Source organism: Astyanax mexicanus, chromosome 23 (genome assembly GCF_023375975.1).
Source record: "Astyanax mexicanus isolate ESR-SI-001 chromosome 23, AstMex3_surface, whole genome shotgun sequence".
Lineage (NCBI taxonomy): Eukaryota > Metazoa > Chordata > Actinopteri > Characiformes > Acestrorhamphidae > Astyanax > Astyanax mexicanus.
In genome coordinates, this window is record NC_064430.1 from 28817038 (window position 1) to 28831262 (window position 14225).

Sequence of the window (14225 nt, forward strand, 5' to 3'; positions counted from 1 at the left end):
CCCAATCAACCCCATCATTCTTTAATCCAAAAAAAACATTCTCTGACAAACCCTTTATTCCCCAATAACCACATTATTCCCAAACATAGACTATCATTCCCCAAAAAAACCCATTATTCCCCAACTAAAACCATCATACCCCGACAAAAAAACTAATTCTCCAACCAAACACCACCAATCCCCAACAGACACCATCATTCCCCACCTAAAACCACCAACAAATACTAACATCCACCAACAAACACTAACATTCCCCAACAAACACCATAATTCCCCAACAAAAAAAAACATAATACCCAACCAAAACCAACATTACCCAAAAAACACTAACAACCCCCCAACCAACATCATCATTCCCTAACCAAAAACATCATTCTCCAACAAGTACCATCATTCCACAACCAAAACCATCGTTCCCCAACAAACACCACCAATCCTCTCCCAAACACAGTCACAAACAACTTAATTCCCCAAAAGACACATTAATTCTCCAATAAACACCATCATTTCACAACAAACACCATCTTTTCCAAACCTCATTAGTCTCCAAAACAAACCATAAATCTCCAAAATAGACACAAATCTCCAGCCAAATACTTAACTTCTCCAATAAACCCCATCACCCTCCAACACCCACCATAATTCTCCAACCAACAATCCCTAAACACCACCACCGTACAATAAATACCATCACCCCTCAGTAAATCACACAGTGATATGTGGTGAAGTGTGAGCAGATGGCAGTGTGGAAGTTTACCTGGCCCACAGGCTGTCTGGGGTAAAGATGGTCTGGGCGAGGTCGCTCTGGTACAGATACAGACATACTAGATGACCCGCGGTGAAGAAGCTGACCATCACACACAGCGCGTTGAAGCCCAGGTGGCTGATGGGAAAGTGGCAGGCCCACCAGGTACACACTCCAATGAAGAGCAGGAAGTAGACGGAGGAGAAGGCTGAGGGTAATGTGATTCCTAAAGAGACAAATAATAATATTTAATATTATCACAGAAGATTTTTTTGACTATAAGGTGCACTTTTCATTATACAGGAGTTTATGTAAAGTATCTCCAGCACTGAGACTATAGAGCAATATTAGCATTAGCCGCTAACCGTGCTAAGCAGTAGCTCTTTTGCCGCTCAGAGGTGAGTATTATCGGACGGTAGCCTGCTGCTAACCCTGGCTAGCACTGCTGGAGCAGTATTAACATTATCTGCTTACCGTGCTGAGCACTAGCTCTTTCGCTGTTCAGGGGTGAGTATTATTGGACGGTAGCCTGATGGTAACCCCGGCTAGCACCATTGGAGCAACATTAGCTGCTATCTGCGCTAAGGGTCAACTCTTTCGCCGTTCAGAGAAGAGTATTATCGGCCTGTAGCCTGCTGTTAACCCCTGCTAGCACTGCTGGGGCAGCATTAGCATTAGAAGCTAACCGTGCTAAGTGCTAGCTCTTTAGCCGTTCAGAGACAAGTATAAGTGGGCTATAGGCTGCTGCTAACCCTGACTAGCACTGCTGGAGCAGGATTATACAGGTAGCTGTTAAGCCTGCTAGGCATTACTGCCTGTCGCACCTCCTATTACTATTAGCTGCTTACTCTTGCTGTACAGAGATGAGTATTACCAGCCTGTAGCCTTCATATTTACTGTGGATGAACCGCTAGGCAATGTCACCCTGGCTTACCGGAACACTCAGGATTCCTTAGTGTAGCACTGATGGGTGGCATTAGCCGCTAACCATGGCGAGCATTAGCGGTTAGCCGCTAATGCTAATGCTTCTGCACCCAGCCTTAGCGGAATCTGGTTTTGTTTAATTACAGTTTTGTTTACTTAACTTTGTTTACTTAACTTAGCTCAGCTTTACAGGTCTCACCACTAGGTGGCTGAATTAGAAGGAAAACATGGCGACACCCCTGTTCCTTACTAGCTTCGCATAATGCACCTTATAATCCAGTGCGCCTTATAGTGCGAAAAATACAATACAGGAACGGTGTGTGTGGGCATTTTCATGTTTGTGTCAGCAACTTAGAGTAGTTGAAAATATTTAATAGTTATAGTGTCCATATGCATTCTGACATATATGCTGTGTATCACTGAAAGAATAGGAAGCATTTTTGTATTTTCTCACCAGCCAGTGCCAGCAGGGTGACGGCCAGCAGCCGGCCGATGTTCCTGAGGAAGCGCTGTGCCGTGGCTCTCAGACGGGCGGCCAGCAGAGCGGCTCTGCCGGACTCTTCCTCAAGAGCACTGGATGACTGCCTCCCATCCTCCTCATCATCTTCATCTTCCTCCCCATCTTCATCATCCTCCTCCTCTTCCTCCTCATCTGTACCAGACTCCTAGAATGAGGATACATTTAGAAATGTATTACTCAGAGACATTTCTACATCAAAGGGTGTGGTGGTTTTAAAATGGCGTATTGCTATCTTGGCAAAAGAAATCACAGGTGCGCCACTGACTGAAAACAACCTTGAGAAATGCCAAGAGTCAGATGTTAATTGCTATCTTGGCAACACAGATGCATCGCAGCATTGCACTGACCCAACTTTTGCATTAACAATAAACAGAATACAAAATAAAGTTACATTACCTGCTCCCACACCTTCAAAGCGTGAATAACTGGGTCAGTTCCCATGCTAAAAAGCGTTATACACGTCCAGGTAGCTGCGCCGTTAAAATAGTAATCCGCCAAAGTCAGAGTGCATCTGACTCTTAAAGGGAATGGCAAGTGACACACTGATTGGTTTATTGGTTTATACACCCAGAACACACCCATGATTAAGAGAATTAGTACATGCCTTTTGTGCATTTCGAGAATACTTTTCCCATCGTTACGATAGCAAAGACACACTGTCACACTCTAAATGAAGCTGCATGGTTCACAGTTCACCCATGGATTGATAGAATAGGGCACAATATGTTGTTGTCTGTTTGTTTTATGGAAACTGCTATGGTTTCAATTGATGCAACACATCCCAAATCTGTGTTGTACTCATTATTTTATTTGTCTCATATTCTCTTAGTTACAGGTCTTTACTTAAGTAAAAAAAAATCATCTAACCCCAATAAGAATAAAGTCTTATATCATGATGGAGTCAAAGGCGTATTTGTTCTTCCCAGAGATTAGTGTCTACCCATTAATACCCATTATTGATACTGGAATATCAGTGTGAGTCAGAGCACACATCCACATCAAAGAATTCACTAAGCTCATCAAACAGACAGAACAAAGCTCTGTGATAGGCTGGGAAACGTGGAGAGTGATGTCATCTGCCTGAACATAAAGGCCTGTGTCATCCTCCCAAAATCACAGATACATCACACAGGTGGTGAAGTGATACTATACCTTCTAGAATTTCCACTCACTGGCCACTTTATCAGAAACACCTACCATCCTGACCTTCCATTCCCTGGCAACTAAATTAGAAATACTTACAATACCTTGTAATTTTACTCACTGGCCACTTTCTTAGAAACACCTACCACCTTGTACTTTCACTTACTGGCCACTTTATTAGAAACACCTACCTATATCTTGTAATTTTACTCACTGGCCACTTTAATAGAAACACCAACCACATTGTACTTCCAATTTCGGGCCACTTTATTGGAAACACCTACAATCCTTAACTTCCACTCATTGGCAACTTTCTTAGACACACCTACCTTAGATTGTGCTTCCACTTACTGGCCACTTTATTAGAAACAACTACAACACCTTCTATTTTGACTTACTGGCCACTTTATTAGGAACACCTGCAGGACCTTGTGTGTCTACTAACTGGCCACTTTATTAGAAACACCTACTATTCTGTACTTTCACTTACTGGCCATTTTATTAGAAACACCTACAGTATCTTGCAATTTTACCTACAGGCTACTTTATAAGAAACACCTACCGGACATTGTGTTTTTTTACTCACTGGCCACTTTAATAGAAACACCTAAAATCCTGTGCTTTCACTTACTGGCCACTTTACTAGAAACACCTACAATGCCTTGTGCTTCCACTCACTGGAAACTTTATTAGAAACACCTACCCATACCTGAAACTTCCACTTACTGGACACTTTATTAGAAACGCCTAAACTGCCCTGTGCTTCCACTGACTGGTCCCTTTATCAGAAACACCTACATTGCATTGTGCTTCCACTTACTGGCCACTTTATTAGTGACACCTACCCTCTTATTCTTGCAAATACAATTGTGACTTAATGTTAGTCAACACCTCATGTATAAAACCTCATATTTGTGTTTATGGTCTATTACTGGGGATTATCTGTGTAGTATGTTGTTTTGCAGCTGCCATCAATACATTGCTTCTGCCTGAAATAATATTACATCACGATGCTCATTCCTATCTTAAACCATGCCAACAGTTTTTCACGCCCTGTGTCCACGGCACTGAAACATCATCAGAGTTTAGAAATAAATCTACACTGATGGGCGTGGTGGTCTGGAAGTGAGGCATCCTCAGTATCCTCAACTAAGACGCGCAAAAGCGTTGCGCTGTTAAGATAGCAATGTGCCAAAGTCAGTGTGCACCTGCCTCTTAAAGGAAATGACAACTGACACAGTGCTTGTGTTTTGGGTGTAACATGAAACAAACCACTCATATATATAGCACACACAGCAAGAGTTTCCCAATAATGTATCCACTAGATTACAACGCTTATTTAGCCTGCCTGGTCTCCAGATTTATAACCAATTAAGCATTTATAAAACATGCTGGGACACAGCTTTAGCAACCTATGAGTGTAGAGCAGGATCTACATGCCCAACTGTAACTGTATCTGTATTTAAACATGCTGAAGGATGCCATACAGAACCTGTTACCATTTCCCACACCCCGTTACTGCACGTTACTTTAGCCGCTCAATTAACTTTTTTTTTTACTTCGCGCATACAGACAAAGGCGCAAGTGTGCGTGTGATTCAGTGATTCAGTTATCTCTACCTATCACCACCATTTCACTGTTCCACAGCTTTACTCCAGGTAGGAGTAATATTATTAGGATATAGGAATATAGGAATGCCTGTTACATATTTTTTTAATTGTTAGATATTTGTAGAATTTGTAGAGGTTAATGAGAGAATTGTTGTAATGTTTTTAGACGTGGACAGGCCAAGTTCCGTTTTAAGGACGTGAAGCTCTCTTTAGCTGCTCCAGTTTTCCTTTTTTCCTCCTTGGTGAAGCTGTTTGATCCAGCTGTTAAACTTTTATATTAATACAGTTTAATCCATTTTAACGGTCATTAGATTGTTGTTTTTGTCCATTATTTTGTTTTGTTTATATATATATATATATATATATATATATATATATTTTTTTTTTTTCCTTTGAGTGTGGTTTGGTTTGCTTAATTTCATCCTCAGACGCTTATTTAGTTTTTCCGTTTTTTTTTTTTTCAGTATTACAAGTCTTTGTAATTTTCTTTAGTTGTGGGGAGAATTTCTTTTTTTTTTTTTTGAAATTCATTAGATTATATTTTTGTCAACAATTTGGGTTTATTTTCGTTTTTTTTTTTTATTAATAATAGTAATTACATAATTAATTCTCTTTTGTTCATTCTTTTTAACGGGGCGAATAACAAAAATAACGCAATAGTTACTTTTACTGGTAGCAAGTTACTTTTGTAGTGGAGAAGTAACTAGTAACTATAACTAATTACTTTTTCAAAGTAACGTGCCCAACACTGGTTATAGACGCCAACAAGGTACTAAAGCCTTCTTTCAGTTACAGTACATTTTTAATCAATAAACTAATCCTTTCAATAATCATTCATATATTACTGCACATTCACACATTTAAGAAAATACATTACAACTACTGCAACTTCTTTTTTATCTCTTTCTAACTTTCATTCTAACTCTATCTCTCTCTTTTCCTAACTGACCTAACTAACGGCTCATGCAAATGAGAACTGCACAGACTGCACACCACCAAACCTGAACCAACCAAACTAGTCTAAACCTTCAGAAACCTGATTTACTGTACTCTGTAATTATCAGATTAATAAGAATTATTAAACAGATACTGATCTATATCTGGACAGCTCTGAGTTGGGTGTCCACTCTACCGTCCGTCTCGTGATTCCAGTGAAAGGTCAGCGAGTTCACAGTGGTTCTACATTCCTCAGTTTAATGTGATCGAACACGCTGTTTCTGCAGCTCTCTCCTCACAGCCACATTAATACAACCCGTCTCTGACCACGCAACTCATCCAACACTGCTTTTACAGGTTTTGCTCTGAAATGTATCAGATTAATAATAAATAATTAATGATAGATTTCATATTATCTGATGTAATATTTTTTATTGTGCGTTCTCTTGTAAAGGTAATAAAGATAAAGGTCTCCTGCTGCTAAAATCTGTCTATGTCAACCTGTGAAATAGTATTCATGGTCTCGCCCACCTTGCCTCAGGACCGCAATGCGGCTTGTAATGTGAACGTAAATTAATTTAATGTGTTTGCAAACCTCGCCTCCTCTTTGGGCCGTACAGAACATTGAATACAGAATATAAACCAGGGATATCTAATTAGAATTCAGTTTGGTCAGGTTAGAAAAAAGGTCCAGACCGTCGCCATTTTTAACTTGTGTTATGATTCAGTGTTTTATTCTGTTTACTGAAAAAGCGTATAGTAGTTCTGTCAGTGTTTTATCAACAATTGAAAGACAAACCAAATTACACATACTATTATATTTCAACAATATGTATTGTTTTAAATAGGCCTGTCACAATAATTACATTATCAACCTGTCATAAAATAAATGAAAACACCCTCAATAATTTAACATATCGAGTCTATTAATGTGAATCTGTATGTTCACTTTGTTTCAAAATGCTATATTTATTCTATTTGATTTTATTTATATTAGATTTAGGCCTGCCTGTCATAATAATAAACACATGAATGATAAATCGTACAATATATGGAGAAATGTTTGCTGAACTTGGCCAGAATATCAGCTTTTTTTAAAAAACAGCAGCTTTATTTTATTTAATATTATTACTGTATCAGACTTAATTATGTTGTGGGTAAAACTGATGGGGGAAGTTGGCAATGCTTTTTGTCCCCTGGGGTTTGCCGTAGTTTTGAGGCAGGGTTGTTTTGGGAGTAGAGAGAGATAGAGAGAGCGCGCCTGCGAGCGAGTGAGTTATTTTTTTTCTTGCTGAGGAGTTCTGATCAGGTGGAGTAAAGTGGATTATCCAATCAACTTTCTGCTTGTGGGGAGAGCAGAAGAGTCACCTGGTATTTTTTTTTATTAAACATTCTCATGTTATAGATTTGTTTTATTAAATAGTTTTTTTTTTTAATGGGATTTATCAGTTTATATTTTTCGAGGCAGAATCCCTAGGACTAGTTCGCAAAAACTTGCTTCACAAGTGGTGTACTCTATTCTGGTTCGAAAACACGTAGACTATAGCCATTTACTTTGCTGTAATTAATTTAGCTTTAATGTGTTTGCAACCCTAGATGTTGCATGACCCTAATTTGGTCATGATACCTCAAAATCATAATTTCGATGACATTAAATACTGACTAAATTACCATTACCTAATCTACACAGACAGTCAATCCATCCCTGAAACGTAACAGGGTGGTTTCAGTGTTTTCTTATGTAGACACAGTAAAACAGCGTGACCGGAGTCAGCGTCCCGCTTCCAGAGCTGATCCCCATTAGACCCTGCAGGACGTCCTGCCCACATCAAACCCAGACAGAGGCTTTCTCTCTGACTCTGCAGAATGTACACTGTTCCATGTGAGTCCCACCTGCAGCACACAGTACACTACTGTACCCTGACGGCTCTGCTACAGTAAAAAACAGCGTTTTATACACACATATATATATATATATAGTATATGGACAAAAGTGTTGGGACACCTGCTAATTATTATTATATATTTTTTTTCTAAAATCAAGAGTAAAATAATGGGATTGTAAAATGGGATTGTTTGCATTCAGCCACGGGAGAATTATAACAGTTTTTAACTATTATTATTATTATTATTATTATTATTATTATTATTATTATATATTAACTATTATTATTATTATTATTATTATTATTATTATTATTATTATTATTATTATTATTATTATTATTATTTATTAAATCTAATGACCTTGTTATACTAGTGCATCTAAATATATATATATATATATATATATATATATATATATATATATATACATATCATAATATGAATATGAAACTCATATATTATATGGATGTATTACATACAGAACTATCTATTTTAAGCATTTATTTATTTTATTGTTGATGATTATGGATTACAGCCAATGAAATATCAAAACTCAGTGCCTAAGAAAATTTGAATATTACATAAGACCAATTGGTACTTTTGGCAGTGTGGGCAGTGTGCCAAATCCTGCTGGAAAATGAAATCTGCATCTACATAAAAGTTGTCAGCAGCAAAGGGAAGCATGAAGTGCTGAAAGATTGTCTGGAAAAAAAACTGCGCTGACTTTAGACTTGATAATAAAACACAGTGGATCAACACCAGCAGATGACATGTCTCTCCAAACCATCACTGATCATCAGTAAATTTTACATTTCATTTGAAGGAAATCAAGGGAGCAGAGTCTGGAGGAAGAGTGGAGAGACACACAGTCCAAACTGCTCGAGGTCTAGTGTGAAGTTTCCACCAATCAGTGATGGTTTGGAGAGACATGTCATCTGCTGGTGTTGGTCCACTGTGTTTTATTATCAAGTCCAAAGTCCCAGAAAATCGTACAGCTTTTCATGCTTCCCTCTGCTTTTATGAAGATGTGGATTTCATTTTCCAGCAGGACTTGGCACACTTCCCACACTGCCAAAAGTACCAAATGGTCTTATATAATATTCTAATTTTCTGAGACACTGACTTTTTGGGTTTTCATGAATAATAAAATAAATAAATGTTTAAATTAGTGATCGTTTAATCACTCTGTGTGTAATACATCTATATAATATAGTAAAGGGTATTAGGATGATGGCAGGACTAAACAGGCTCACATAGTGTTTTACAAAGTACCCAGTGGCTGGTGGTAGAGCTGCAGGCCAAGGTGTGTGTGTGTGTGTGTGTGTGTGTGTGTGTGAATGCAGCATTGTTGGAATGGCTGGACACTCCCAACCACACAGAAAACACATGAGCACAGAGTGACTGTACACTGCTTTAGCTGAGCAAAGCCTGAGGGATCAACTAACAAACACTTGTTTAAATCAACCCTAAACTACTTAAAATTAGACTTTTATAAGATTACATACTTCATGCTTTATCTGATCAACGTAACACAACTTATCAGCTTATACATCCATTCCTCGGGTCTCGACTACCCCTATAATAAACACTCCAAGCACCTAGAAAATTCTATCCATTTGTTTTCTGCGAATCAGTAAAGAGAGTTTGGTTTCAGGAATCATTTGTTTCTATTAACTGGTTGGCTGGATCATTAATTATTGTGACATCACAATAAAAGGTTACCTGTGTAGAACCACATTGGCACCACCCTTTACCCCTCAACTCCCACCAGAGGCCCACCCACTATGTCAGTAGAAGAAACACCATTTCGGTCTGCTGCTTGAGAACCTTAGGCAGTATACACAGCAGGATTAGCCAGCAGACTTCGTCTGAGGGAGGGATCTGTACCTACTGTCTGAGGCAAGTCAGCAGAGCCACACCTACTAGATCAGTTGAAGCAACACCCTTTTGGAATGTGTTGCAGAGCTGAAATGCAGGGATGGATATACACTACCAGTCAAAAGTTTGGACTTTTGGGAATTTTTAATACTTTAGATTCTTCTAAATAAGTAGCAGATTTATCTTTGAGGACAGATCTGCACACTCTAGGTGAGATTTTAATCTCAGTGTCTTCGTGAGGGAGAGTCACCTGGAATAGTTTTCTCAGCGTCTTGAAGGAAGGAGTTTCTGGAAGTGCTGAACAATAGTTGCTGCTTTTCCTTCACGCTGTGAAGCTCCAGCTCATCCCAATTAAATCACCTCAAATCACCATGTAACTACAGCGTAACTACTGATGAAGTACACATTGTTACAGATTAACTACAGAGGTACAGGTTATGTAATTACACATGAGTATTAAGGTTAGTTTTGACATGTGTAAGTACACTTGCTCTATTACATGTGTAAGTACGCTCACCCTGGTACACATGTGTACTTACACAAGTCATAATTAACCTTAATACACATGTGTAATTACATACCCTGTACCTCTGTTGTTAATCTGTAACAATGTGTACTTCATCAGTAGTTACACTGTAATTACAAGGATTGTTACCATGTAACTACATGGTACTTAGGGACACTTATTATAAAGTGGGACCTTAATCTTAATCTACAATGTAGAAAATAAATTGAATAAAGAAATAAAGAAAAACAGAGAATGAGAAGGACCGTCCAAAGTTGACACTCAAAGAAAACGTAAGAAACACTGCATTTAGGAGTGAAACAACTTCTTAAGTAACTTGAGTACATTGATAAAAAAATGTACTCCTCGAGGCAGAATTTTTTTCTGCCTTGAGGAATCACACGGCCTACTTTTAATTTGGCACAGCGCCAAAGAAGAAGATGCTTGGTTTAGGAGCAGGAAGACTGAAGAGGCGATGAAAAACAATAAACGTAATAAAAAGACAGAAAATAAGGAAAGTGTGGGAGCATTTCAGACTGAACAGGGAGAAAAACAGAAGAACATCATGACGTGTATTCCTTACAACATCTCTTCCTCCTCAGACTCCCAGAATAGAGCAGAGGACCCGAGACAAGATAAAATTAATGTTAATGTATTTTAATAATATAACGTTAGCCCTGTGGAGGACTAGGTTTCTGTTAATTATGACTACTGTCGAAAGTTGAGGTCTATTATATGATCTGATATATTTTTCAGCAGTTTAATTTGATATATTAGCCCGATAATGCAAATTACCACAGCTATGAACAAATGCTGTCTCTGCTGCTCCATGCTGTTTACACACTGAGCGCAGTATGTGCAGCGTTCACTGCTCACAGCCACGCGACTCTGTTCACTACGCGGAAATCTGTGTTTGCACGTCCCATTGAAAACACTGTGTTTGAAAGCGCAGCAACAATTTTCATTGTTCTGTGTAAAAAAAAAAAGTTTTATCCGATTACTTGATTAATCAAAGGAATTTTTAGTAGAATACTTGATTACTAAACTATCCAATAGTTGCAGCCATAAGTGCATATATAGTGTATATTTGCATTTTACACATTGCATTTTATTATTTCTTTATTTCTTCTGATTTGGAGTTAAATTTAGGGCGTTATCAAACAGACTCTGCTGCTCCATGCTGTTTACACACTGAGCACCTGTTTTCATTTTTCATCAAATGATACTAAAAAAATATTTTTTCTAACCCAAACTCATTGGCATTGGCTCATTTTTTGCGAAAAACATATATCAAAACACATTTTCGATAAACACACACTGTACACCCCCCCCCAAACATTTATATTACATACAGTATGTTTGGCCAAGGGCTAATAAACATTGCTTCATTTGTAAATTTGAAACTAAACAAATGTTCTACTCATATCTTGAGTTTAATTCATTTTCTTTTACATTTTATTAAAAAGCTAATAAAAAAAGAGTAGCACTTTTTGAAAGAAATGTAACATAAGAAAGGTAAAGGGCAAATATTAACCATGTAAGCTGTTTATATTGCTTGCAATTTAGGTGAAGCGAGCATGTGTAAAGCATTTTAATGTAAAATTGCTTAATTTTGCTGAATTAAATACAAGTAACAAAGTAAACGAGTAACAAAAATATGAACACCACACAAGGGTTAAAAGCGCAGCGGTAAATTTTCAGCATTCTGTGTTAAAGCAGTTTCACACTGCACAGAAATACACACCTGAACACAGGATCTTCTCACTATATTTACTTTCTTGCTCCCACGCCAGACAGCTCTGACCAATCAGAGGAGACAATGTGCTCACGTGGATTATTGGTGCGTATTTTGGCTTCTGTTAATAATGACTACTTTCGAATGTGGAGCTTGTGTATTATGATGGTGACAAGATGCCCTTAGGGTTAACTTCATTTCATGCAGAGTTTACTTAATCTGTAAAAAGGTTACATTGAGTGATGTAGGAAGTAAAGATAAGAGATTTTTTATTTATTAATAACTTACATTTTTGATACAAGAAATAATATGACAAAATAATTTATTTGTGCTTGCTATTAAAAAAATGATTCTAGACTAAAGAAAATACAGCTTGTTGCTATAAACATCTAATTTAAGAAATAAAACTTATTTAAAAAAGGGAACCAACTGATCCAATTGATCATTATTAACTGAAATATCTTATTTTCTCTTGTGTATTTATGATCATTCTTTAACCAAGCAAAAACGTTTTATCCGATTACTTGATTAATCAAAGGAATTTTCAGTAGAATACTGAACTACTAAACTATTCGATAGCTGCAGCCATAAGTGCATTGTTATTTTATTTGCATTTTCCACACTGTCTATTTTTTTCTGATTTGGAGTTAAATTTAGGGCATTTTCAAATGTACTATTTGGTCCAGTTAAAACAGACTCTAGTTGATTTGTACATTTAGTGCAGTTCACTTGAGCAGGTGTGAAAACAGTAATTGCGCTCGGGTGAGGTTCATGTGTGGTGAGAAAGTGATCCGGTCTCAATCCGACTCAGCTTTTAAAAATATAGTCCTTTTATTTAAGCTAAACTGCTGATAAGGCGCAGTTTAATTTGATATATTAGCCAGATATTAATTAAAACATAATCTGGTTTCAAAATACAATCCTTACACACCTTTTATTTGAGCTAAACTGCAGATAAAGCACATGTTTAATATTGATATATGAGCTAGATAATGCTAATCACCACAGCTATGAACAAACGCTGTCTCTGCTGCTCCATGCTGTTTACATGGTCTGTGCAGCATCCACTGCTCGCAGCCAGTCGACTCATTCTGTGTTAAAGCAGCTACTTCCTTTCTCGTTCACATGCCGGACAGCTGTGACCAATCAGAGGAGACGATGTGCTGTTATGGTTTATTGGTGTGCATTTTGGTGCGTTTAGGTTTATGCCTGTGTTAAACCAAACCAAACAGAGGGAGAAACTCTCCAAATAAACAAACTCATCAACTGATCCGGACCATAGAAACTTTCACAACTACAGGTGCTGAGAGTGTGTGTAAGGTGCTGAGAGTGTGTGTGTGTGTGTGTGTGTGTGTGCGTGTGTGCAGTGGGTGATTTCAGCAGGGCAGATGTTAATGCCTGATCTAATAACGGCTGTATATTTCTGAGCTGGCGCTCGGCAGCTCGACCTGTGTTTGTTGACGGGTTGCCTGGCAGCGGCGGGAGGAAGTTGTTGGCGTCGGGCAGCGGAGCAGCAGATGGAAGGAAGAGTAAAAAGAAGAAGAAGAAGAAAAAGAAAAGTGAGGAGAGGAAATGAAACTTTTACCTCCAACATAAAGAACAAACACTATTAACTACAGTCAGGATCGGCTATTTCTACTGACTTCTGGCCTTGATCTGTTTTAATGGCAGTGTTTTTAGTGTTTTAAGTGTGTGTGTGTGTGTGTGGGGGGGGGGGGGGTTGATGTATGTGAGTGAGAGAGTGAGTGAATCATATGGGGGAGTCTCTCTTAGTCACTCGTTTAGTAGGGAACTAAAAACGAAAGAACTCAGTGAAAGGCGCATTGCAATGCTCATTGCTATCTTACACACCACCAACACGTCTATTTTCACGCCTTATGTCTATGGTGATTTGTCCAATAGTGCAAAGTCACTAAGAAACAGGAAGGGGTCGTCCCCAATCTGTCCTCGTAAAGTCCGGTGTATGAAATTGTGTAAAATCTCTTGGTATGATGAAGCATTCACCAGAACCAAGGGGCCGAATATAATCCCCCCTCCACCAAACTTTACACTTCGCACAATACAGTCAAAGTGATTTTTGCTCAATGTGGCTCAGATCTGACAGTTCTGGCGGAAACAGGAGAGTTGAGGTGTACATTGAATTCTGCTGTGATTTGATCAGCCGTGGTTTTATGTTTCTTGGATACAATCCGGGTTAGCACCCGAACATCCCTTTCAGACAGCTTCCTCTTACAGCGTCCACAGTTAATCCTGTTGGATGTGGTTGGTCCTTCTTGGTGGTATGCTGACATTACCCTGGATACCGTGGCTCTTGATAGTTGATGCATCACAAAGACTTGCTG

The 14225-nt window shown here is 38.3% G+C and overlaps 1 protein-coding gene across 2 annotated transcripts in view; it reads right to left on the bottom strand.

Annotated features, from left to right (window-relative positions):
- Nucleotides 1-14225, bottom strand: part of piezo1 (piezo-type mechanosensitive ion channel component 1) — a 193781-nt gene that overhangs the window by 75939 nt on the left and 103617 nt on the right. For both annotated transcript variants that reach the window (XM_049471026.1, XM_049471025.1), the window contains 2 exons: nucleotides 2124-2334; nucleotides 758-971 (listed from right to left, as the gene is read on the bottom strand). In XM_049471026.1, coding sequence (XP_049326983.1) covers nucleotides 758-971; nucleotides 2124-2334 — 425 coding nt within the window. The remainder of the gene's footprint in view (nucleotides 1-757; nucleotides 972-2123; nucleotides 2335-14225) is intronic.